The sequence below is a fragment of the Mirounga leonina genome, unplaced genomic scaffold (assembly GCF_011800145.1).
Source record: "Mirounga leonina isolate KUSES-001 unplaced genomic scaffold, KU_Mleo_1.0 Mir_151, whole genome shotgun sequence".
In the NCBI taxonomy this organism is placed as follows: Eukaryota; Metazoa; Chordata; class Mammalia; order Carnivora; family Phocidae; genus Mirounga; species Mirounga leonina.
Window position 1 is genome coordinate 34,620,407 of NW_023270377.1, and position 27,109 is coordinate 34,647,515.

Here is a 27,109-nt window from a genome sequence, read left to right on the forward strand (position 1 = left end):
TTCAGATATAGACAAAAGGTCTACAGGATGAAGCCTGAAGCTCACCAGAGAGTTCCAAAAGAAGAGAGAGGTGAATTAAATAGGACTAGATAAAATAATTCATGCAACAGCAACAGGATTTAATTAGGGGTGCCTGCAGTCTATGAATGTGAATCAAAACAGTGCCATGGGCACAGCGGGCAATGAGGACTGAAATGATGCTCATCATAAACGACTGGCTTATAAACCGGGGCTTGCCGGCTGGAACGTGGGCCCTGAGCTGCATCTTGTAGTGGCCTTAATCAATAGGCAAGTCCAGGTATGCAGTTCAGAAGCTGCTAAACTGATGCTATCGTTGGCCCATGGCACTGGGGCAAGAGTGCTTTATAAATCTTGACATCAATCCAAGCAGTAGAAAAGCAAAACTGAGGTTTCGGGTCTCGGGTCTTGGAAGGAGGCAGTTTGTGCACAGATAGGGTAGAGAGAAGCGACAGGGAATGTGCTCCTGCCCAAAGGAAACAAACACCAAAACTGTATTGCAGAAATGCAGATTCAGACACAGAGAAGGCATCAAAATAGTTAAGTAAATCCGCCTCGAAGGCACTTGGAATGGAAAATGATTACAGCGCAGAGCCCTCCCAAGGAAAACAGGAAACACGTTGCACGGGGCGGGGGAAGGGGGGGGGAGAAGCACAAAACCTTCCTCAAACAGACAATCCTACATGCAAGTGGAAACTTGAAAGGAGACATGGGGCCGCAAACTCTCCCACAAACACTCAGTAACCACATAACAGCTGCCTGATGCAGAGCAGAGTCTGTGAGTATGTCTTTGAAATTATCAGTGGCAACAGCTGAATAAGACAGAGCTGTGAAGGCTTCTTCTTGGTTAAGAGAGGCTTTTAGAAAGGATCTGGGAGACCATGGGCTTCCTGATTTTCAACAGCAGGGGAAAAGCGTTTTGAAGCTCTGAGCCACAGCTCGCATGCAGGGATTGCTAAGAAAGTTCTGTTTAATTACAAAGAAATCAGCACAAATTTTCAGCTGAGAAACTGTCTTGCAAACCTGCGAGGTGAATCCGCAAAGGAACATGTTAATGGCTGAAAAAGCCTCTCCAAATAATTTAAACACCTTTCCGGAGAGCAGTTGACACCATTCTTTGTAAAAACCCTAATCTGCACAAATATATTCTGGCATTTACAAGGCAAGCTATTTTCACCACAATGAGAAAAAGAATGCCCCCCAAACCAATTTTGAGATAGGCTATCAGGTTAGTCAATATTCTGGCATGGCGGGAAGAACACTGAGGCTCATCTGAAATACTGTGTGCGGCTCTGATAAGGACATAAATATGGAGAAGGTGGAGCAGAGAGCAACCGAGTGATAAAGAGACTCAAAGGAGACATACTTTACATTAGCACTTATCTTGCAATATCAGCAACTGCATAACACTTGGTCAGCAAAGAAGGGGATTTATGAGAGAATTTCATTGAGATGTTAAGGGAAAATCTAAAGGGATTACAAATGATAATGCAACAGGACTGCTTGATTTTTGAAGCTAAGACCAGGGTCTGCAAATTTAGGTGGAAAATGTAAAAAAAAAAAAAAATCCTGTTTGTTCATTGGTGGAGGGCTTGGGCTTTGTGAGGTGGGAGGGGCCTTGCGCGGCTGAATGGGGGAGGGGGACAATGGAGCAACTGTCCGAACTGTGTGGGAAGGATAAACAAAGAAGAAAATGCATCTTACAGCGTCTTCGACATGGGCAGTACAGATTCATCCCACTCTAGACTGGGGAAATGGGTATTTTGCTCCTTGGGTCCATCTCATGGTTTTATGTACGGGGATATGTTTCTTCTTGGATCAATCCTCATTGTGGATTTTGTGTAATCCTGTTCCGTGATGCAGAAAGCAGGTGGTCTCACTGTGATAGAGAATCCCATGCATCAGGCTGCTTAACGTTCTCTCCGGCTTTTTTGTTATTTCAAGTCCAACACATCCTTCAAGATTCACCCAAATTCTCTCTCTTCCAAGAAGTCTTTGTTGGCTTCTTCAGTTGAAAGGGATTTCTTTCTATTCCGAACTCTTCTGGCATTCTCTTCTCTTTGTGACCCCATTTATTGTGTGTTTACCTTATACCTAGCATAAGTCATATCAAGAGCAAAGAAAAAAAATGAAAGACCATGGCATTTTGAATGGGGAAATAAAGCAGGAACACTTAAAATGAGAGAGCTGGGATCTAACTCTAATTAAGATCTGAAAATGGAAGAAATCAGTTTTCTTAGAAAAGAGAAAAAGCACTTTAAATGCTAATATATGGTTGTGTTTATGCTACATTATTTCATTATGTTTTTTTTTTTTTAAGATTTTATTTATTTATTTGACAGAGAGAGGGAGAGAGACAGCGAGAGAGGGAACACAAGCAGGGGGAGTGGGAGAGGGAGAAGCAGGCTCCCCGCCGAGCAAGGAGCCGGATGTGGGGCTCAATCCCAGGACGCTGGGACCATGACCCGAGCCGAAGGCAGACGCTTAACAACTGAGCCACCCAGGCGCCCCATATTTCATTGTATTTTCACTGGGTAATCCTACTCTACAATATATGACTGTGTACAGATATGTGTGTAAATTTCTATTTATTTATTTTTAATTCTGGAGGGACAGACACCCGCTAATAACGGATTTCCTCCAGGGAATGGAGTAACTGATAGACACTCAAAAAAGACTTTTGATTTGCCCCTATCAGGGGATTATTTTTCATTTTTGTAAATGCATGCTCACGTGTGTATCTGCCAGAGTCTCAGAAGACATAAACCACCCCAATTACTTTATAGTGAGAATTTAACATAAGGAATGTTTAACCAGGTGTTAAAAGAATTAAAAGCATAAAAGGAGTACTAACTGCACAAAGCGCCCACCAGCTCGGGCTGGGGAATAAAGGGAGGTCGGCATTATTACATTTTCAAAGTTTGGAAGGGAGCGTGGCTGGCCCTGGTGCCTCGGGATCTTAGAGGATGAATTCAGATCTCTGACAAGGGGTGTCAGGGAAGGGTGGAAAAAATGCGAAGTGAAATCAATGCCTCTCAGGAAGTGTCAGGCAGCAGGGCCATTGCTGGGCCACCCCCACAGGAACAGGAAGGACAGGAAGCGGCTAGCTCTTCCTCCTCCTTCCACCTTTCTCTCTCTCTCTCTCTCTCTCTCTCTCTCTCTCTCTCTCTCTGGCTCCCCCTAATGGAGACAAATGGCAGAGCCGCTCCCTCAGTCCCCGGGAATTGTGTACAGCATGTTGATGCACCTTACTCACAGCTTATCGATTACGTTGTATTGCAAACTCTATGATCCTCATGGGTGAAATAAACAATCCAGCTCTCTCATAGTCCTAAGAGTCAGAAAAGGCCTCGAAGAAGTTAGAAGTGGATCCTGGGCTGATGTCTAACTAGTTTCCTTGGAGAGGAACGTTGGTTTGGTAGGAAGTACACATAGTTAGGAGCTAACAGTTTTTATTCTTTCCCTGGCTCTGCCGCTAAATGGGCAATCTTATATAAATGATGTAATCTCTTTTAAAATAACAATAGTAAGAATTAATCCCTGTCTAGTGCTTATCAGGTGTGAGGTGCTATGTGTTTTATGTCTAGTAACTAATTTAATGCTTGCAACAGTTCTGTGAGGATCAGGGACTTTAGTTAATTCATCCAAGGTCACAAAAGAGTGAGGGGAAGGAAGACCAGAGTATGAAGGCAACCGTCTGATACAGAGATTTTCTCTTCACTACCGAGGTTTGCTGCCTCTCACACGTTCATATGAGGCCTATCACATGCCAGGTACCTTTCTAGGCCCTAAAGTATAGAAACACCTCTAAGGTAAGGACTGTCATTCGACAGATAAGGCAAATAAAGCCTGAAGAGGCTATGAGTCTCTGGCCTCTGTTTCTCGGTCTGTCAGATTGAGGAGGTTGGACCAGCTGACACAGCAGGCTGTTTCTGCAAGACCCTAGGATCCTGATGCAAAAGAACTCAGGGCCCTGAGTAAAACATAACTACAAAGAAAGGCTCTCTCGCATATTTATAGACCCCTGATCTCACAAGACTAATAATAGCACAACCTTGCGCGTAAGTACAAAACCTGCTACCTCGGTATAAGTTATTATTCCCCACCATCTATTGTCCTGCTAGGAATTAGATGAGAACTAAAATGAAGGGGATCAACAGCTTTTTAGAAGAAAAAAAAAGTCATTTAGGATAATCTGTTTCTTGCTTTGGGCATGTAGCTCTGTGGTCATTCCACATCTGATTATAACCCTTAATATTAAATCGGGGAGAGGATAACACACATTTTTTATTACTTTGCTTTTTCCCATTTTTAGCTCCTGTTTGACTTTTAAATGTTCAGTCTACCACAGGCCTTTGAGATGGGTTAGTATTTTCAAAACTGAAAGGTCCAAAGACCAGGAATGCTGGAGAACTTGCCTGAGGACACCCACCTGGTAAGAACTGAGCTGGGATTTGAACTTGTGATGAGTTTTACCTAGAGTGACAGTACCAGGGCTGCCAAGACTAAAACTGATCTTGTCTTAGAAATCCACTTTTTAAATAAAAATATCCCCTGTCAGCGTGTAACCTTGTAACTCTTGACAAGTCAGAGATAGGGACGTTAATAAACTGCCAGCCCCTCAGCCAAATGACCTGACACCACTGAATCCCTAGAAGTGTCACAAAGCAAGTTACAGGCTAGCCACCTACCATGCTGATGGGGCCTACAGGTGTCCAGCGTCCGCAGGAACTTCACACCACACTACTGGGCTTGATATGTAGGATATGACAAAACCCCTAAGAGCCTCAGGAATTAAGTGATTTTATAAGGACAAACACCCATTTTCTTAGAAATGTTCCTATGGGGGGAAGAAATTGTGCACCTGGGCTAAAGCCAGGCTTTTCTGTTCACCCTCAGATGATTTTAGCCAGAACATTTATAGTGCCACACTGGGCTTATGATAAAGTCCCTACTAGCCTTTTGGACCCTATCTGCTGGGAAAGAGAGTGGTCCCTGTAATAACAAGAGGCCTGCCTCAGAGAGACATCTTGATTCTTCATCTGAACATCTAGAGAGCCCCAGAAAGAGTTTGGATAAGAAAGCGAGGGCAGGGGGCAGAGCAAGTCTTCCCAAGGAATGGTCCTGAGGTGCATGGGTCCATGTCAGTACTCCAGCAACAGCAGAGCAGAAGGAGGGTGGAGAGCTGTTCTTGCTTCTCCTCTTCCCACCCCAGGTAGACTGGGGGTCCTTCGGGATTCTATACCCTCTACAGTGTGCTCAACATCTCCCTCAAACGTGAAAATGAATTACTTTAATCAACTATCAAAGTCAACAACTAATTGAATCCAACATTTCTACTGAAGGGAGGTTGGAAGGCATGCAGGGTTTCTTGGATCAGGGCTCAAACCCCAGGTCTTCTACTAGCTCTACAAATCTATGCAGGTGTACAGTCTCTTGAGCCTGGGTGTCTTCATTTGACAAAGGTGAGCGATAAAACCCCTCTCATTGGCTGGTATATCGGTTTCCAATGACTGTTGTAACAAAGTACCACAAACTGGGTGGCTTAAAATCACAGAAACATTTACTTTCATAGTTCTGGAGGCTCAAGTCCAAAATCAAGGTATTAGCAGGAGTCTGTTCCTTCTGAAGGCTCTAGGGAATAGTCGTTCCCTGCCTCTTCAAGCTCCTATCTCTGCCTCATCTTCACATGGCCTTCTTCGCTCTGTGTCCTTTGTCTTATAAGGGTGTCAGTCGTTAGATTTAGGCCAACCCTCATTCAGATGGTCTCATCTTCATTCTTAACTAATTACATCTGCAACGACCTTATTTCCAAATAAAGTCAAATTCTGAGATTGCAAGTGGACATGAGTTTGGGGGGGGGGCAGTCACCATCAACCTATGATGGCTGCTTAGGGGGTTAAATGAGAAGTGCCTCACACACACTTGCTTGTTACCGGTCTTAAATAAAGGAATGGTTATTGGTTTTGTTACTATTGCTGCTGCAGGATCCATTGTTTTCCTAGGGAATTAAAAAAAAGGTTTGATCTGGGAATGAGAGGGCAGGCCTGAGGAGTAGTAAGGGAAGGGACGGCATAAAGACCCAGCAGAGGGCAAGTAGAAGGTTCAGAAAGAGAGAGGAGAAAGTGCTAAAGTGGCAATTATTGTGTGGGCTTGCTTGGTTTTCTGTGTCCTCCCCCTCCCCGCCCCCAAGGCCAAGACCCTGGATAAGCTATCAGCTTTGGTCCGGAAAACTAGACACCTCACCCTGGCCTGGCCTGGCTTTACTTCCCTGAGGGAAAAGAAACAGAAGAATCTGGGGAAAGGAACTCTCCACATCCCCACTTCCTGGTGTACATATTTCAGAATGTTTCCTACAGGAGTGAAGAGGAATAGATTCTGGAAGCAACTCTCCCATGGGCCTCTCACTGAAAAGTGACTCTATCCCTCAGAGCTGAGCATGGAGAGAAACTCATGATTTCAGATGATTCCTGAGCCCTAGAAATCAACCAACTATAGCAAAAATGTGAAGTCAGAGACAGCTAGAAAAGCTAGGCCCCTTCCTCCCCAAGGCCAGAATGACAGGCATCCTGAATGCTCTAAAATTTGGTCAACACAATTCTGAATACACTAAAATTTCATTCTGATATAAATTGTACACTGCTGAGCATTGTAACTAATAGTTTTGATATATTTGTCACATCTTTATGTCATCAGAGGAGATGGAAGGGCAAGAGGTGAGTCACAACTAAAAATTATTAAGTATAAAGATTCCCTTGAAGACTAACTTCTTTCTTCCAGAGACTAGCCTAGCGGCCTCTCAGCCAAATGTTCCTAACTTTCTCTCTATACCATGGATGCTTTTTTTTTTTTTTTGAGAGAGAGAGAGAGAGCATGAGCAGGGGGAGGGGCAGAGGGAGAGGAAGAGAATCCGAAGCAGGCTCCATGCTCAGCATGGAACCCAACACAGGGCTCTATCTCACAACCCTGAGATCATGACCTGAACTGAAATCAAGAGTCAGATGTGTAACTGACTGAGTCACCCAGGCACCCCTGTACCATGAATACTTTTGATAGTCTGGTAAAATCCATGGACCTCTTCTCAGAATATGTAAAAAAAAAAAGTAAAGTAAAATACAATAAAATAAAATAGCGAACTAATGATATCAGTGTTAAAATACCAACAACAAAAACAACAAATTTGTGATATGGTCCATATGTGCTTTTTATTTTTTAAAGATTTTATTTATTTATTTGACAGAGAGAGACACAGCAAGAGAGGGAACACAAGCAGGGAGAGTGGGAGAGGGAGAAGCAGGCTTCCCGCTGAGCAGGGAGTCGGATGTGGGGCTCCATCCCAGGACCCTGGGATCATGACCCCAAAGCCGAAGGCAGACGCTTAATGACTGAGCCACCCAGGCGCCCCCATATGTGCTTTTTTATTAATGTATTTAACAACAAGATCCAGCAGCAGGTCCTCTTGCTACTATAATTTTGAAGTAATGAGGGATACAACCAATATTTCAAGATCTCTGCAGCACCTATGGTGGGATCTACAAATAACCTGATTTGTTGCCTGCATTCATAATTGAAGAAAATCCTAAATTTCAATAAGAGGATAGTGAAAATAAACACATAGGTTTTTTCCCCATCCAAGTTCACAGAATTCTATCCATAGAGATGTGTGGCCCCCAAATTTAGAACCCCTGTTCTAAGCAAACTTTTCAAAGGTACCCGGTTCCAGTGGGGTTCTGCCAGCTAGCCTGAGCACCAATTCGGTTATGTTGGCAAAGGAGGCCCCCTGCTGGCCGAAGGGCTCAAGCCAGTCATCTGCAAACTGTAATTGGCGGTGTTAGAAAACAATAGGTCAGGCAATTAATTCACTCAGTACAGATTTAAAAGCTCCATTTGGCTTAATGGAGAAGGGCTGATAGTTTGTGGCTATTGGTCATTAGCAGACAGGGACCAGATGCCAGGCCGGCAGGCTGTTTCCAAGGGGGCTACTTTCACCTGCTCCTGGTCAACAACAACAAAACCCCTGCAGATTGCTTAAAGGTTAGATTTCCCCATGGACTTGTCTAACCAAGATTTTTAGGACCCACCTTCAGTACTTGGAGCGCGGAGCCAAGGGGAAGGAAAGGAGAGCAGAAATGAACTCAGGACTTACTCTGTGCCACAAGCCAGGGTGTTTACAGATAGCCTATTGTGATCAATGCCTAAAGCAACTCTGCATGGCATTTTTTAATTAATTAGTTTGTTTTTATATACAGATGTAAATGAGGCTTGGAGAGGAAAGTTGCCACTTGCACATGGTCACTGGATAAACGGCCGTGTGGGCTGGAGGGATGGGAGCCCATCTGATGCCCAGTCCCTGTTACCAAAGGCCGGGCAGTGAGATGCCCACAACAGTGTCTGCTCCTCTTGGCACAGAGTTCTGGAGCCTGTTGTCTGGTTTGAATCCCGGGCTTCCCCACATACTAACGGTGTGAATTTAGAAAAGTTAACCCATCACTGTGTGCTTCAGTTTCCCAAGCTGTAAAATGAGGATAATAATAGTACCTATTGTAAGGGATGTTGCATCGATTACATGTAAAACCCATAGAACAGTGCCCAATATCTGTAGACAATCAACAAGTGGTTGACAATATGGACGTATTGCCTCCTGAACCCCAACACAGCAACCAATAACTTAAACCAGTGTTTTTCGATTGCAGGCGATTTCGTTCCCCAGGGGACACTTGGCGATGTCAAGACGTGTTTGGTTGTCACAACTAGGGGGCCAGGGATAATGTTGCGCTATAGTGAACAAGACGGCTCCTCCCACAACAAAAAAGTATGTAGCCCCAAGCGTCAAGTGGTGCCAAGGCTGAGAAACTCTGCCCTAAACTGAACACAGTGAGGTAAAGGATATTTTCCCAGATATGATGAGGCACTACCTTGAAACGGGAAGCCCCCATCCTAGCAGAGGGAGGCCAGACAATAAACAAATAAAAAAAGAAACTATTGGATGACAGTAAATGCTGTGAGAAAAATAAAACAGCAGAGCTTGATCGGGTCGGGCTGCTTTAGATCGGATGTGCAGGAAGCCTTCATGGAGGAGGTGGTATTTAAACTGGAACCTGGATGACAAGAAGTGACCAGCCATTGAAGATCTGAACAGAGAACATATAGTTGGCAAAGGGATAGTTCTTCCAAAGGCACCAAGGTAGGGACAGCCTGGCTGTGCCTGAGCAACAGAAAGAATGGGGAGGCTAGAGACCAGTGGTGAGGGGGGAGGAGGGAGTCAAGTAAAATTCCAGTAAGGCCACACAGAATGGCTTCTTTTGGACAATGCTACTTCTTGGTTTACTCCCTTGGAAAAATTGTTGCCAAAGTACTTGATGGTAATGAAAATATGTGATTTGTTATGTGGTATAAATTTTAAGTTGGTTTTAAAATTGTTTTTTTCCCCCCCTTTAAGGAGCAATAATAGGGAGTCTCTTTCCTAGCAATAAATTATGGTTAACAAGGTCAATTATTGGAATTGGCTATTCCTGTTTGAGATAAACCATATTTTACTCTATTGGTGCTTTTGTCCTAGGTAGGATACCTTATTACAATGCACATTCTGAGAATCAATAAAGCCAGGATAAGGGGCAGGGAGGAGGGCAGGTGAGGTGCTCTGCTAAACCCGCACAGCTTTGTCCGTAGTTCCTCTGCGCTCACAGTCAGAGACTAAGGAAGGCTCATCAACGAATCTGATTATCTACTTTTTCCACGGTTCCTCATGGATTTCTTCACATAAAAGCAAAAAGTATCACAGGATACTTTACTTCTCATACAAAATTGAACCAGAGTTGTAATTCATTAAGTAAATGAAGTAAATTTTGATAGAATGTCCCATAGTTTGATTGGTTTATAGAATGGGGCAGGGGGACAGTCAAGAGGTTTCTATTTTTGAAGATGGGATAAACTATGTCCAGAGTCCTCCAGGCAGGAATGCGTGTGTGGTATAAACAACAGGAGATGAGCCCTCAGAGGTCTGGACATACTATTTGGAGCATTCTTAAGCAGCTGTGGGCTCAGAGTCTTCTCTGGGTGCTCTATTATATCCAGGTTTTATAAATTAGCTGGGCAATGTTTAGGACTATTACCAGACCCCAGCTAGAAAGTATGTGCAGGTCTTGGTCAGTAAAGCTGGCAAAGCAAACCTGTCAGCCATCTACCAGAGTCCACACCTCCTCATGACTCAAGTAACCCAATTAGGGCAAATTGCTAGTTGCCTCCTCCTCTTCGTTTAATCTTAGGACCCCTAGTTTTATTTGGGCAATAAAATGTATCCAGCAAAAAGACTGTATTTTCCAGCCCTAACAAAACTGTGTATGACCATATGTCTAATTCCCAGCCAATAAAATTAAATGGAAGTGTTTTTGTGTGATCTCTGAGAAAGCATCTTAAAAGACAGCTGATGTATACCCTTCGCTTGTTCTTTCCTTCCCCCCATTCTGCCACTAGAATATAGATATAATGGCTGGAGCTCTACCAGCCATTTTGTACTATGAGTACAAGGGTCACACTCTAAGGAAGGCAATGCTGACTGGAAGGAGCCTGGACCCCCAAGGACTCTAGAGGGTTGGCATACCAGCCCAAAGTATCCTATCTCTGGACTTCTTTTACGTGTAAGAGAAATCAACTATTTCTGTATTATTTAAGTCATGATCTTAAAAGTTTTTGTTTCATGCAGTCAAAACCAATCCTAAATGATACACCAATATTTGCATGATCTACTTAAATTGAGATTGAATGACCAAGATTAAGTACTCTCATAAAGTCTTATTTTATCTAAGTTCCTTAAAATTATTATTTTGGAACAATAAACAACTTATAATAAGACTGACACTATATAAGGTCTTAGCTAACCAATTTTGATTTCATAATGTGCCCCCATTATCTAAGGGGTGTTTTAAAGCACCTTGGCAGATCTCATCACAGAAGAGAATGGAATTCAGGTGTTCGATGAGCTTTTTCATTTAACACTGGTCTAAGACATCTGCAATCACTGGCATGCAGAAATAGAGCCCCTCATCTTAAGGCTCCTCCTATAGCAGAGTAGTCAATAATCCTCAGCTGATAATAAGTCACCAGAAGATCTGAGAAGTCCCTTTTTCTACTGAGCTTCCTGATCTTTCTGATGCAATAGTATGAGTTGACTGGCTCTACAATAGCCATTCTTAGAATTAAAACGAGAGGTAGTTACCTGCAGCATGTGGTAACAATTGTTACTGCTCACCAAATGTTTCTCAATCTCTGCCTTTCAGCCACATGATAAACTGTACTTGATGGATCTCTGTAGTTGAGTAGGGTCATGTTCTGGCCAATGAACTGTAACACTTCCAGGTTTCGTATTTAATTGCTCATGTGAGACCCTGCAGAGTTGTATTTTTCATTTACCATCATAGCAGGTAGTGGCTGCCCATCAGCTGTGTCCAGGGGGCAGGTGATGCGATATCACTGCTGAGCAGAGCCCCCAGGTATCTCTTATTGGATAAGTAGTGTGAACAAAAAAATATAATTTTTTTGCTTCAATCTACTGATATTTGGAGATTGTTTGTTACTGCAGCATAATCTGATTATCCTGACTGATGTACTACACCATCCAGAAAAAAACCTGAAGATGGAAGTGATCACAGCAGAACTGAATGATACAATCTATGGTTCCAACAATCAGAGAAGAGATGTGGGTAAGTTCCCTCTGATTTGACTCAGGCACTTAACCCTTTTAACATCAATAAATTCTGTTCATGAAACTTTTTTGTTAAGCAGTTTCCCACAACATATCTATCTATAAAAATCTGTCAGTAAGCAAAGCAATTCTCCCATTCCTCAGTGACTTCAGACCCTATCAAGTGTTACTGCCCATCCTGGCATTCAGAGTCCATATACAACTAGCGCCACCATGTGGTATTTACACTAAATGACATTTATTATAGGACTATAAGAGCACGGTCACTTATCAAGTATCATTTACCCATTGAGAAGGGTTGTACATGATAAAAAAAAAAAACCACATCCAGCTTGCTGGGACACCAGATCAAAAGCAAGAGGGAAAAATGTTCCTGTCATGTGAGCCAGGAAACTCAACAGTAGTGAGGCTTGCTCATTTATTTATTCATTCAAATAATATTTACTAAGTTCTGCCATATACCAGATATTGTTCTGGGTCCTGGAAATACAGCAGTGAACAAGATAGACAAAGTCCTTGCCTTAGTTGGAAAGATAGACAATGGAATAAATCAACAAAGTAACATATACTACAATGGCAGATATGATAAGTCCTATAAACTAAAATAAATCTGGGTTAGGGCATAGAGAGTGATGGAGAAGGAATTGTTTTAAATAAGGTTGACAGAAATAAAGGCAAACAGTCTACATTTAACTCTCCCAAAGTTACTTTAGAAAAATGATCTCAAATCTCAAGTATATATAAATATGAGCATTCTCTTGCAGATATTAAATGCTAAGATGCTTCAAGATGCCCACAGCTTGGTTTCTGAACATTATCCTGTCTTAGTCCGATCAGATTGCTGTAACAAAAATACCATAGACTGGATGACTTAAACACCAAGCATTTATTTCTCACAGTTCTGGAGAGTGGGAGGTGCAAGATCAAGGTGACAGCAGATTCAGTGTCTGGTGAGAACCCTCTTCCTGGATTGTACACGTGTCCTTGCATGGCAAAAGGAACTTTCTGGGATCTCTTTTTTGAGGCCATTAATCCCACTCATGAGGACTCCACCCTCATGACTGAATCCTTCCTGAAGTCCTCATCTCCTAATAACATGATATTGGGTTAGATTTAAACATTTGAATTTGGGAGGGACACATTCAGTCTATAGCAATCACCCTGAAAATAAATCATGATTCTTTGGACAAAACACTGATGTGTCAGGTCTGAGGCAGGAAATGAACATGAAGATCCTGGGACATATCGTTATGCCAGAAAAATGCAGAAGCATTCAAAGATTAACTACTATGGTCATAATAGTCTTTACCTGTCATAGCAAACAAATTATAGGGGTTCCCACTGGCCAAACTGGGGGCTATTTAAGCATCAAGAGAATAGTAACAGTAATTGATATTACATTGGATGACTAAAATTCCTGAGTTTGTGGTGATTTATTTTTTTAAAGGGAAGGGGCTCCTGTTTTATAGAATGCCAATAGAAGGTGTTATAGAATTAGAGAATCATTATTTCGAAACTATAGTAGAATTCATGCAAGGATCATCCTGTATATTAATTCCTGTTGCCAGTGTAACAAATTACTACAATCTTAGTGGCTTAAAACAACACAAATGTATTATTTTACAGTTCCGGAGGTCAGAAGTCTGGCTGCTCTCCTTCTGCAGACTCTAGGGGGAAATCTGTTTCTTGTCTTTTCTACTTTCTAGATGCTGTCTACATTCCTGGGCTTCATGGCCCCACATCACTCCCACCTCCACTTCAATTACTGCATCTCCTTCTCTCTGACTCTGACCTATCTGCTTCCCTTCTATTAAGGACCCTTGCAATAACATCAGGCTCACCCAGATAATCCAGGATATTGTCCCCATCACAAGATCCTTAATTGTATCTGCAAACTCCCATTTTGCCATGTAAGATAACATATTCATAGGTTCCAGGCATTAGGATATAAATGTCTCTGGAGACTATTACACAGATTACCACTATGTATGGTGTATGTATGTGTGTGTGTTCTATATAATGTATATACGTGTTCTATAATATCAAGTACACAAATCACTTGTACATTCTTGCCAGAAATGTTTAACTTGAATCTAATCAAGCCTTTAGCCCTAATTTCCAGCCAGCTTACAGAAACGACACCGTAATAGAACACTCAAACACATTCCACATATGGGACATGCTATATGTTATACTATCCTAGACTCCTCAAAATTACAATGTCATAAAAATGAATGGAGGAAATTCTAAAATTTTTAAAAAGGATTTAGGAAACATAATAACTAAATGCAACGTGTGAACCTTGAATGGATCTTGGTTCAAAGACAATTGGTGGAATTTTAAACTTGGGCTAAATATTAGATATTATGGAATTATTGCTAATATTCTTATATTTATATAGGATAATGTCATTTTTTGGAAATGCATGTTGAAATATTTAGGAGCGAAATATACAATGTCTGAAACTTACTTTCAAATATTTTAGATAAAAACTGTGTGTAGATGGGGAGGTGGAGAGATTAAACAATATGGCAAAATGTTCATGTTTTTTGATTCTAAGGGGAGAGTAGATAGTCTATATTGTAGCTGTGACAATTTTATGAGTCACTTTGGCTAGGTCATGATACTCAGATATTTGGCCAAACATTATTCTAGATGTTTCTATGAAGGTATTTTTAGATGAGATTAACATTTAAATCAGCAGAGTTGGGTAAAGCAGATTATCCTCCATACTGTGGGTGGGCCTCATTTAGTCAGTCGAAGGCCTTAAAAGAAGAGGACTAACACCCAATGAATTCTGTCAGGAGACTACCTTCTGACTTAACCTGCAGCATTGACCCTTCTCTGGGTCTCCTGCCTGCCCACCTATCCTACAAATTTTTAACTTGCCAGCCTCCACAATCACATGAACCAATTCCTTAATATCTCTTCCTTATCTCTCCCTCTCTCTCTCTAGCACATATATAATAGGATATATTTTATTATATATAATATAGATAGCACATACATAATAGGATATATTTTATGTTATATCGTATTCATATATATATGTATATATATATATGTATGTCTTCCTGGGCTATCTAATTTATAGTTAGCTTAATTGCTAGCCTCTCAAATAGCAAAAAAAATGACTAAAAGTAGCAGTATGGGGAACAGCAGGAGGAGATTTAAATAATCCAATTGTACGTAAGCGTAAGAAAATGGCATTAAAGGGGAACATATATATATGAAATGCACCATAGGGACATATAGTCTTTCCTTTACATATAATTGAAGGCAGATTCAAAATTGTAAAGGAAGTGATGATAAATTAATAAAAGACTTTAAAAATAAACTTCAGGAAACTTTTAAACAGAGTAGACACAATATACCAACACCTGAAAGGGGCTTTGTTCTCTCAGTGTCAATGGGCTCACACCTGAAATAGGGGACTTAATCAGAGAAAGTACAATGAAATGGACAATTGCCAATTTGGAGAGTTCCAAAACATAGCTGAACATTTTCAAAGAGCTTTAAAAAGTAAACTAGCTAGAAGTCAAACCAAATTTATGTTCTTTTAGATAAAATAACTTGCCCTCAACTTGCTATTTTGGCTATTATAAATAATGCTACAATGAGCATGTTTTAACTTTTCTAGAATTTCAGAAATGTAATTATACAGTAAGTACTCTTTTGTGTCTGGCTTCCTTCACTCATTTGTCTATCCGTTCATCTACTCAACATTTGGGGGGCTTTTTAGTTTGGAGGCATTAAGAAAAAAAGCTATGAACATTCACATACAACACTTTGTATAGATGTAGGTTTTCACTTCTCTTGGATAAATACTTAGGAATAGAATTGCTGGATCCCATAAGCATATGCTTAACTTTATAAGAAACTGCCAAAATATCTTCCAAATGGTTGTATCATTTTGCATTATTACTAACAATATTTGAGAATTCCAGTTGTTTCAGATCTTCACCAATATTTGGTACTGGCAGTTTTTGTTATTGAAGCCATTTTGGTGGGTTTTAGTGGTATCTCCACGTAGTCTCATATTCCTATTGACCAAGGATATAGAGCATCCTTCTATGTGTTTACTGGCAATTTGAGTTATCTTTTATGGAGAATCTATTCAAACCTTTTGCCCAGTATTTAGTGGGCTGTTTAATTATTGAGCTTTATAAGCATTATTTATATTTTCCAAATATAGGTCCTTTGTCAAATATACGTAGTCCGAGTATTTTCTCCCAATCTATGTCCTGGCTTTCATTTTCTTACTGCTGTCTTTCAAAGAGCTTAAGTTTTAATTTAAATATATTCCAATTTACTAATTTTCTTTCATGATTGATGCTTTGTGTGTCCTAAGAAATCTTTGTCTATTCCAAGATAGCAATTTCAAAGTTTCTTTCTACAATTTCTAGAATTTTGGTTTTTAAGTCTATGACCCTTTCTGCAATCCAAATTTTGCACTAAAATTATGGTGTGAGGCAAAAACTGAGGTTATTTCCCATTTGAATGTATAGTTATTCCATTTGTTAAAGACTACCTTTTCCTCACTCAATTACTTTGGCATTGTCGAAAAACTATTGTCTAATAGGCATAGATCTATTTCTGAACTCTATTCTGTCCGTTGGTCCTTAACTTTTTTTTTTTTAAGATTTTATTTATTTGTCAGAGAGAGCACAAGCAGGGGAGCAGCAGGCAGAGGGAGAAGCAGGCTCCCTGCTGAGCAAGGAGGCCGATGTGGGGCTCGATTCCAGGTCCCTGGGATCATGACCTGAGCTGAAGGCAGACACCTAATGGGCTGAGCCACGCAGGCATCCTGGTCCTTAACATTTCTTATAAAACAGGTCTACTGGGGGGCACCTGGGTGGCTCAGTTGGTTAAGCGACTGCCTTCAGCTCAGGTCATGATCCTGGAGTCCCGGGATCGAGTCCCACATCGGGCTCCCTGCTCGGCGGGGGGTCTGCTTCTCCCTCTGATCCTCTTCCCTCTCGTGCTCTCTGTCTCTCATTCGCTCTCTCAAATAAATAAATAAAATCTTTAAAAAAAAAAAAAAAACAGGTCTACTGGTCTACTGGGAACAAACTATCTTTTCCCTGTCTAAAAAAAGCCTTTTTTTCACCTTTCTGAAGGATATTTTTGCTGAATATAGAATTCTAGGTTAATAGGCTTTTTATTAAACACTTTAAAGATGTTATACCAAGGTCTCTAACTTGCACTTTGAGGAAAGAAATATACAGTCATTCTCTGTATGGAATGTGTTTTGTTTTTTTTTTTTTCTCTAGCTGCTTTACAATTTTCTCTAGTTTTCAACAATTTGATTATGGGTATACATTAGTGAGGTTTTCTTTATGTGTTACCCTGTTACTGAATTTCTTGGATCTGTGAGTTTATAGTTTTCATCAATTAGGAAAATTTCAGACATGATTTCTTATATTGTCTTTGTATCCCTTACCCAAACTTCTAGGAATCCAAATACAAGTACGTTAGAGGACTTGATAGAGGACTTGATATTATTCCATAGGTGGCTGAGGCACTGCTGTATTTTTTTTCTTTTGGTGCTGTAGTAAGCTTCAAGTTCACTGATCTTTTTGGTTCTGCAGTGACCAATCTGGTACAATTCCATCTAGTCCTTCTCATCTAGCTAGTGACCAGAAGTAATCAAATAGCAGCAGTGTTTTTTAAAAATAAATCTTAGACATACTTGAATTATTGGTTTAAATGTATTAATGACAAAATATTTAAGGGCTATTAATTTAGAAATGTGTAAATAGTTTTTTCAATACTTTTACTGTCTATAAAATTAGTTTGTGTACAAGTAACATTAGAAATGATACTGAATATGACCCCAACAATGGGCTGTTGTAGTTTTTCTTATTTTGATCTCTTTTATAGAAGGTGATAACAATCTGTGGAAAATGCTTTATTGTATCATGCCAATATACTACAAGAAATATTTCAAATTAATATAAAAGTAAGCCACACACTTGACTAAGTGAAGATCAACTCATCCAAAAATTTCTTTCCTTAATTTTTCGTAGTAATTGCCAGAAGTCCGATAAGCTGATTTTTCCAAGAAAGATCATTCTAATAACTTTGAGTGTTCAATCCGTGCAATGGTCCAGTCAGGCTTTACTCCTTGTGTAAACTCCCTCTGAAATCTAGGGAAAAAAATTATAAATAATATGAATCTTAACATTCAAATACTTCTTGGGTAACTATATAATTTGCAAGTGTACATTAGAGACAGTTTTTAGCAACAGCTAATGGTTAATCATAAACAAACACCAAAACAAAAAAAGTTTAATTTACCAATTCAATCACAAAAAATATCCTCACAAAATTAGAACATACTTCCACTAAAATGAGTATTTTTTTTTTTTTTTTGAGGTAGGCTCCACACCCAGTGTGGAGCCCAACATGGGGCTTGAATTCATGACTCTGAGATCAAGAACTAAGCTGAGATCAAGAATCGGCCACAATCGACTGAGCCACCCAGGTGCCCCTAAAATGAGTATTTTAATCAACTGAATCATATTCCAACATCTGCTAGTCCTTAAGAGAAACTTGGATATTATTCTGCTGTCAAATACTAGCTATCAAAAATGCCTAATATGAGGAAAAATAAATTGGACTATGGTGATGGAAAGGGACTTCCGTGGAATTTGGCTTATAAACATTAGATCAATCTTGAAAATAACAGTGTTTATGAACTGTCCATGGCCTTAATAGGGAATATCAGAAGAAGCAGAGGTGAGTACTGATTATATTGTTCTTTAAATGGTGTCTTTAAAAGGAGATGATTCAGATTTTGTATAAATAAATACAAATAAAGCAAAATTTAAAAAAAACATAGTCTTTTCAAGAAAAGTGAAAAAATAAGGATACCTTTTACCTTAGTGAAACAGAATATATTTTCTTTCTTAGGTCATTTTTGGGATTTGTTATTTTAAATCAAGTTTATATAGTTTTGGTAACATAATAGTGTTTTCTTTTAAATAACTATTAAATTATGTCTCCACTGACTTGCTTGATTGGTTCACTGTTCCAAATTTTATTAGCACAAAAATATATGATAGTGTCTCTTTTAAATAAGTTGCTAACCTACTAGATAGTAGCTCCTTATAGGCAGGAACCCTTCAATTTTGTATCTGAACCCCTACCACAGTACCTGATAAATAGGAAATGATCAATAAATGTCTAGAGAGTGGATGGTCCTTGTGCCAACTGTGGCAGATTTTACTTTCCAAGGATGGTTATAACCATATGCCCCATCCCACATGTTCTTCTGCAGTGTGACCCTGCTATTGCCCCATAAAAAGGTGGAGCCTCTCCATGCCATTCAACTGTGTAGGTCCTAGGACTGCTTTGACAGGCAGACTAGGGTGGAAATGATGTTCCATTCCTGGGCAAAGCCCTTTAATGGTCCAGCCAACGACTACATAAAACATGCGAATAGCCTGAGACTACCACAAACCCAAGCTGTGAAGAGAGGCCTTGGAGAATAAGACGTTCTGTGGAGAAGTCAAGGAGCACCAAGGGAGTGCATGTGTGAGTGACGAAGCCATTGTGGAAATGAATCCTCCAGGCCCTGCCACTGATGCCAGATGAAACCAAGAAAACCCCACAGCTGAGCCTTTCCAAAACTCCTGAGCAGTAAAACAGCAGACAAAAAAAGGACTGCTTGAAGTGACTGAGTTTGGGAGTGGTTTATAACGCAGCAATAGACAGCTCAAACATCCCTTAATTAAATTCGGCAATATTACCTCTTTCTAATTCCTGAACACTCCTGTTTCATGTCCAGTATGTCTTTATGACTTTCTCTCTTCTTAAATAACTTGTCAGATTTCAATCCTTTTCTTCCTAAAGCTCCCTTTAGTTTTCATACCTTCATACTTCCTTCATACTACCTTCCATTTTCTAGAGAAAGGAAACAATGAAATGAGATTAGACTTACTCATAGCTTGCACTAAGAAGCTGTTTAGTTTCCACGTTCTGATCCCCCAACTTAACCTGGAATACACTGGCTCCACTTAAAGTTTCACTGGGGATGTTGGCACTGGTTAGATACCAAAAGCACATCAGGATGTTAACAAACTTCCTTCCTTAGAGAAAAAAAACACACACACACATACAAATACAAATCACAATAATCTATCATCCATATATCCAAAATGAAATTAGAAATTGGCAGTAGCTACACAGTTGTGACAGATCATATTTTATACTTAGTCTAGTCTAGTAAGATACTTATATTGATACCTTTTTATTTTTAAAAAATTATTAGGGTTTATGAGGTATTTGCCTTCTTCTCTGCATCTCAGAAAAAACAGTTATGATTTATTGAGCATGTACTATTTACCCTAATTCACTTTGCTATGTGCCTTGTGATTATCACAACGTCCTATGTTAAAATCAGGTAGTGACCATGATGCTGAGATGCAATCTGAAATATTAGGGGAGAAGAAAATATTTATCACTAAAAGTACCTATAGAAATGTTTCAAATTAACATGTGTATGAAAAATGTTTAACCATTAGAGAGCCCTATATCAGAACTGCCTTGGAAAGTATGTAAGCAAAGGTCAGATCTCCTGTGTGCCTGGCACATAATACATTTGCGAATATTTGTAGAAGAAATAAATGAGTCAATACATTTTTAGGATATGCTACAGGGAAAATGTATGCATTGGACAAGGAGAAGAACCAGATAACCACTAAAGTTCCTTTCAACCTTTTTCATTGTCTCCAAACAAATCCAATTTGGGAGTTCCACAGTTAGTCTTACTTTCAAAAAAGTCTTTAACTGGTATTATTTACTTTTTCTTTTACTCCTTACTCCTTCTATTTAACATACAGCTGGACGTTTAAAATGCTGAATTGTTTCCTTCAAGTTATGAAATCTGAAACACAAATATTTTCTGTTTGAGACATGATAGCAGCCTTAGACAATTTTCATCAACTTAAGTGACGATGCTGTCTCTTGTGAATGAAATAATAGTAGAGGAATGTCCTAGATAGAAGGGTTTAAGTTATTATCATATCTCAACTCTCCCAGAGTTAGGTCTTAAAAGAAAGAATGTATTATTTTCCCTGAAGTCTGCTTGTACCAAAAAAACTCCACTATTTCATGATGATCCACTACTTTAGCTTATCTGGGCAATTACGTATCATTTAAAGTTGACTATGCTCTAGCATTACCTTTCTCATCATAGTAAATGGAGATGTCTCCTGTTGATGTGTATACAATTTCATCTATGTCAGCAGCAAGGGCATTTTTATGGTTGTCAGGTAGTGAAGTAACCTTTTCCTTCAATACATGGAGCACCTAAGTATGGAAAAAGCAAACCATAGTTCACCTGTTGAATTTTCAAAAGCCTTTCAAAAAGCAGATGAATTCTTTGCCTATTGTTAAATTTACTACCATATTTACTCATATTCAAAAGCAAGGCTGAAAGGCATCAAATTATTCAATAGGTAATTCCTAACAGCACATTCAGTATAAAGACAACTGAAAGAGACATCGTATTTACTTACTTATTCCTTAAGTAGCAAGTCATTCTATGCTTTTATATGACCCGAAGTACCCAAAAGTAAAGATACAGGGATTCTACTTTAGCTGATGGCACACACACTACTTTTACGCATGAATAAGGGTAACATATTATTCTACTGCAGGAGAATAATACATCTATTTTTAAAGGAAAATTAAAAGTATATTTTACCTCTTTGGCCACAAGTTCTTCCAATAGATCAAATTTACATTGTGACAGTAACTTGGACACATGAGCAAAAGCCTTAAAAAAAAAAAAAAAAAAGTGGAGAGAGGCTGGTAATCATTATTTCAAACACCATGCAAAATACCATACAATGTACAATGCTCATATTTAAATAGCTTAGTATCACAAAGACTATTTTATGATAAAGGTGATAAACAATGTCAAATACTATGATATCACTGTTAGGCATGACTCCTTCAGAGTTGGTTGGCTTTTCTCTTCTCATCTGGCCTTCCCACATTGACAATAGTGTATATTGTCAGTTTAATAAACTGTCAATTATGTACCCACTCTCAGGACCGGGGAACGGATGGAGTGTACACACACATCAGCTCCTCAATAAAAATCCTCCTTAGATTTCCTTTTAAAATAATGAAGTAATCATTGTTATTACCGTAATGACCATTATATGACACCCCCCTCTTAACCATGAACACAAAGAATTTGAGAAGCAGTGCAATCTAGATCGTACTGGGAGTCTGGAGATTTGGGTTGCAATCTGAACCTCATTAAGATTGGTAAGGCATGTTTGGAGAAGTGGGAGAAAAGATAACAAGTGACAGTCTAAGTGGATGCCAACTTTGAAGTATGAGATCCCACTGTAAAGTAGGGGGCAACCAACTGCACTCTGTACTCCATATTCTTAGCAGTGAGAAATGAAACTGTTAGAAGACTCCACCTGTCTTCAAGGAGCTTTCAGGCTACTTGAGAAGGGAGGCAAGTAAACTGACAAGTTCAAGAATTATAACAGGGGTAGGAACAGGATGACCTGAGCAGAAGAACCACTGAAGCCCAACTGGGAGCACCAGGGAGGGCCTCTTAAAGGAAGTAACATCTAAGATGAAATCTGAAGAACTGGCAGGACAAGGAGGATGCACAGGCATGTCAGACAATTACTGTTTGGAATGGGATGTTATGGGATTAACAGTGTTTCCCCCAAATTCATATGCTGAAGCCCTAACTCCCAGTACCTCAGAAGGTGACTATATTTGGAGACAAGGTGATTAAGTAAGATGAGGGTGGGCCTTAATCCAATCTGACTAGTGTCTTTGTAAGAGGAAATTCTGACACACAAAGCACCAGGGGTACATACACACAAAGGAAAAGAATCCACATGAGGACACAAAAGACAGCCATTTGCAAGCAAAGAAGAGAGGCCTCAGAAGAAACCAAACCTGCCAATACCTGGACCTTGGACTTCCATCCTCCAAAACTGTGAGAAAATAAAGTTCTGTGGCTTCAGTAACCCAGACTGTGGTATTTTGTTATGCCAGCTCTGGCGAACTAGACAATAATAGAGTTGAATTTTGAGAAAATGCATATATCCAAATGGATTCAAGGACCCCTTGCAAACACTTTAGGGGCCCGAGGGTCCAGAGACATCATATATATTAATAAGCCTTCATGTGAGGAAGATGGGTGGTGTTTAGGTAAGAAGAAACAAAGACCACAGTGATCATGGTGAAACCCAACCATTACATTCTAGTTTGTATGAACAAGGTGTGATGTTTGGGGGCCAAACAAAGATCCCACCTGAGCAAATTATCCGATAAGATAATAACGAACCATTGGGAGGCTGCTCTGACAAGGTTTTGATAATACAGGATTGTCTAACCCAAAGAGGCTTCTAGGAAATAGCCCTCTAAAACATGCAAGCAGGATACAGGAAAATAAACACTGTATGATTAATGTGGTTTGATGGCAGTTAACAGGGAAGATAGATCTATGCATATATCAATAGTGCGATACTGTGATAGAAGAAAATATACATTTGTTCTTCGTTCTGATTCCTGGCCCCTTTCAACCATACCTGAGTTTAGGCTAATGAGGTGACTGCTGTCAGAAGAACCAACCATGTGATTAGAGGGTTGGAATTTTCAGCTCCACCCTCTAGACTTCAGGGAGGGTAGGGGGGGATGGGGATTGAATTAACCATCAATGGCCAATGATTTGATCCATCATGCCTACATAAAAACCCTAAACAAAGGGACTAGGAGAGCTTCCAGGCTGGTGAACATGTGGAGGTGCTGGGAAAGTGGAGTGCCCAGAAAGCATGGAGGCTCCACACCCTTCCCACATCCTTTGCCCTATACATCTTTTCCATTTGGCTGTTCCTGAATTGTATCCTTTTTAATAAACTGGAAATACCAAGTAAAGTGCATTCCTAAGTTCTATGAGCTGTTCTAGCAAATTATCGAACTTGAGAAAGGAGATGTGGAAACCCCTAATGTATAACTGGCCAGTCAAATGGAGGCCCCGACTTGTGATTAGAAAGCGGAGGCAGTCATCTGGGACTGAGCCCTAACCTGTGGGGTCTGCATTAACTCCAGAGAGTTAGTGTCAGAACTGTTGTAGGATGCCTTGATGAGGCCTTGATGACATAGGAGTGTCTAACCTAGAGAGGCTTCTAGAAAATAGCCCTCTTGTTTATAGAAAAGGCTAAAACTTGCAAACAAGGTATGTAAGAAAACACACAGTATATGAAGAATGTGGTTTAATGGCAGTAATAGGGAAGATATCATATGTTTTATGTACACATTAATGGAAAGCAGGGTCTGTGGTGCTAATAAAGCTTAGCATTGGACCACCTATTTCCCCGGCTCATGTGATGAATAAAAGCTTGACTAGATTGTACTTAACCATCTCAATTTCTAGTGACTAGAGGACCAAGACTGCTTGTAGACTGGGTCACAGGACAGTGCTCACAATGCATCCTTGAGCCAACTGTTTTATCATCTGTAAAGGAGTTAGACTAGAATGATGATCCTTAAGATGCCTTTGTTTTCATGTTCTCTGATTAGAAAAAAATCTGAATGAACATGATCTAATGATAACTTGATATTCATAACCCAAGATAACATTTTATTGCTTGGAGGTTAGCTTAAGGAGAAAGGGCAAGTGAAGCCCATGAGAGTAGATAAACTAGCTAATGTTTCCACACCAGATTATTCCTAAGCCCTAGAATTATACCCATGCAAAAAAAGATACAGTTGCATTAAGAGACCCAGTAGGGAGAAGGTTTTTGGCCATGTTCTTTTAAATCTTAGGTCTTGAAGAACTGATTTGCTTGATATAAAAGGTACGTTAAGTAACCAATGGTTTTAGGGAATAGATAAATATTTGCCATGGATGACCCAACATTCCTTTTGAAAATCACAGTGGTTAAATGCACAAAAACTGGCTTAGATTAGGCAAAAACTGTATACAGACTGGCTGATTAAGGGGTGGAGATATTACTTAATAGCAAGGGGGAGGGCTAAAACAGCTAACAGCTAGAGAAAGGATCAGAGAGTGGCTAAAAAGTGTTCTATGCTCCTCTGTGTTCAGAGGAAACGGGGCCTAAGGCCTGATTCCTGCCCATGGAGGGGAGAGGATTTCATTCCTTATTGACATATAAAATGAGCTGGTACAGTCATATAATGTTATAAGGTAGACAAACTCGCATATCATGAGTGAGCATTGTGGATAGTAAAATCATGCCAATTTGCCTCTGCATGAACAAAAGATTTTGAGAACTGACATGAGCAGAGGTTTACCTCTTATAATGCTATAAGTCAAGCGTGCCCTTTTCTTTTTCTTTTTAATTTTTTTATAAACATATAAAGCAGTCAAGAGTTGACTCAGGGAAGCAGGACACTGGTCACTGGTTCCTACCAGTGTCCAATGTCAATCAATATTGACATTGATTATATAAAGCTGGAAACAATTTATGACTGACGGGTCACACAAATAAATATAAATGGCTGTGTTTACAGACATAATCTGAAATAAATTAGGAATAAACATATCAATATCAGTATACAATCAGTATTGTGAAATGATTACACTAATAGCGTAAGTTTAAGGTATATGGCAGTATGAACTGGGAAATAAAACTATGACTTCTATTTAGCAACAGTTCTGAAACGTTTGGGAATGATAAACTCTTGAAGGGATTCAAAAGAAATTTATAGATGGGCTTTCATCCTAGAAAAATGCATGTACACACAAAATCCGTAAATAATCTCAGGACCCAAAGTGACCATTGTGTGGCAAGGGTAAGGCAGGGTATTACCAGTCACTCGGAAAGAGACAGAATAGGCAGGAGGTCAGGGCTATGAATCACCAAAGGCTACTTCTCTAGGTGCAGGGTGCTGTGCACTTATCAGCGACCCAAGCTGTCTCAGCAAATTCTTTGAAAGGGGAAAACTGCTTATCTCTAGGTTATTCTTTAAAGAGTATGATGGGGAAGGATTGGGGAGTAGGGAGATGGGCAAGGAAGCGCTACCAAATAGCTAGCAGGAAGTTTTGTTTTTCTACCAAAATTACATTATTGCACTATGAAAATACTATCTTATTTACTCTTCAATCTTATCTACTCATTCATTTATTCAACAAACATTTGTGTAGTGCCTACTGCGTGCCAGGCAGTGTCTTCTTCTTTTTTTTTTTTTTTTAAGATTTTATTTATTTATTTGACAGAGAGATAGACAGAAGAGCACAAGCAGAGGGAGTGGGAGAAGCAGGCTCTGCACTGAGCAGGGAACCCGATGTGGGACTCGATCCCAGGACCCTGAGATCATGACCTGAGCCGAAGGCAGACGCTTAACCATCTGAGCCACCCAGGTGCCCCAGGCAGTGTCTTCTTAATTTTGCAGAAAACCCCGTTCAGAAAAGATAAAGCCATGCAGCTTTTAAGCGACAGAAATGGGCTTCGAATCGAATCCATCTCTATCGGATTCAAAACCCGTAGAGCGGAAAAAGAAATTAGGGGACTTCACCCTCGTGTCTCAATCGGACCCCTCCTCCTCGGCGACCATGCAAACACAAGCAAAAACTCAATTTAAGTCAAGAAGTAGCCAGAGGGCTCTGTGTCTGGGTCACTACCCACTTTGGATAACTTGGGACGCAGGGAGGAAAACTCCCGGCTAAACACTTGGCGCGTAACAGCTGGATGCACGAGGGGCTAAGCGGTCAACCCCAAGTAAAATAAACAAACCTGCTTCGCTCCCTCAGAGAATTCTGCGATGCTGAACTCTTGGTCGAAACAGGCCCAGATTAGGAAGGCGTAAATTCGAGTCCGAACCCAGTTGATGGGGTTGGAGAATCCCAGAATGATCATCTTGGTTTTCTGGCGCTGCTGGGGCTGCTCCTCGGCGCTGTAGCGGCGCCGAGGGTGGACAGGGAAAGCAGAGAGGGCGGCGGGGAGTCCCGGGGGGCTGAGCAGGGGACGCTGCGGGCCCCGAGCGAGCAGCGCCGGGGCCCAGGTGACTCGAGGAAATGGGGCCGCTCCGGAGCCGAGGCGGCGGCGGCAGAAGCAGCAAAGTCCAGCCAGCGGTGGCCTGCCCTCGGCTCCACCGGGAGGCCGGGGTCGAGCGGCCCCGCGGGACAGCGGCGGGGAGAGCAGCAAGCGGGGCAAAAGACGAACGGCCAGCGCCATTTTTACGACTTTTCACCCCAGTCCCTGTCTGTGCTGTATCCAATGAAAGTCGGTGGGAAACCGGCAGAGCGGCATCCGGAGAGAGAGAGACCAGAGAGTAAAGGTGACCTGCTGCTGCCACCTCTGGTGAATCAGCCCCACTCCGGCTCTCCAGCACGCCCCTCAAGTAGAGGCTTCTTAGCCCCGGGCCCAGCTCTCCGACCGG

At 40.6% G+C, this 27,109-nt stretch overlaps 1 protein-coding gene and 1 long non-coding RNA gene across 7 annotated transcripts; one reads left to right on the forward strand and one right to left on the reverse strand.

The window, feature by feature from the left end:
* Positions 1–691: 691 nt before the first annotated feature.
* On the forward strand, positions 692–18,135 carry LOC118012170. 3 transcript variants are annotated; one of them, XR_004679628.1, is made up of 5 exons: positions 692–796; positions 4,334–4,453; positions 8,712–10,655; positions 11,597–11,717; positions 12,484–13,756. It is a non-coding gene; the product is annotated as an uncharacterized LOC118012170 (long non-coding RNA). The 3 variants fall into 3 exon arrangements; XR_004679627.1 differs by lacking the exon at positions 12,484–13,756 and adding an exon at positions 18,102–18,135 and having other exon boundaries at positions 8,712–11,717; XR_004679626.1 differs by having other exon boundaries at positions 8,712–11,717.
* MAIP1 (matrix AAA peptidase interacting protein 1) lies at positions 17,479–27,104 on the reverse strand. Of its 4 annotated transcripts, none has more exons than XM_035007447.1 (5): positions 26,464–27,104; positions 21,432–21,503; positions 20,908–21,034; positions 19,665–19,812; positions 17,479–17,868 (listed from the first exon to the last, which is right to left on the reverse strand). In XM_035007447.1, exons 1-5 carry the CDS (start codon positions 26,902–26,904, stop codon positions 17,790–17,792), a joined length of 867 nt encoding a protein of 288 aa, XP_034863338.1. In that variant the 5' UTR covers positions 26,905–27,104; the 3' UTR covers positions 17,479–17,789. The 4 variants fall into 4 exon arrangements, 1 of the variants encoding a protein (XP_034863338.1); XR_004679624.1 differs by having other exon boundaries at positions 17,618–17,868; positions 19,665–19,808; XR_004679625.1 differs by lacking the exon at positions 19,665–19,812 and adding an exon at positions 19,474–19,627 and having other exon boundaries at positions 17,790–17,868.
* Between the last annotated feature and the right edge of the window lie 5 nt (positions 27,105–27,109).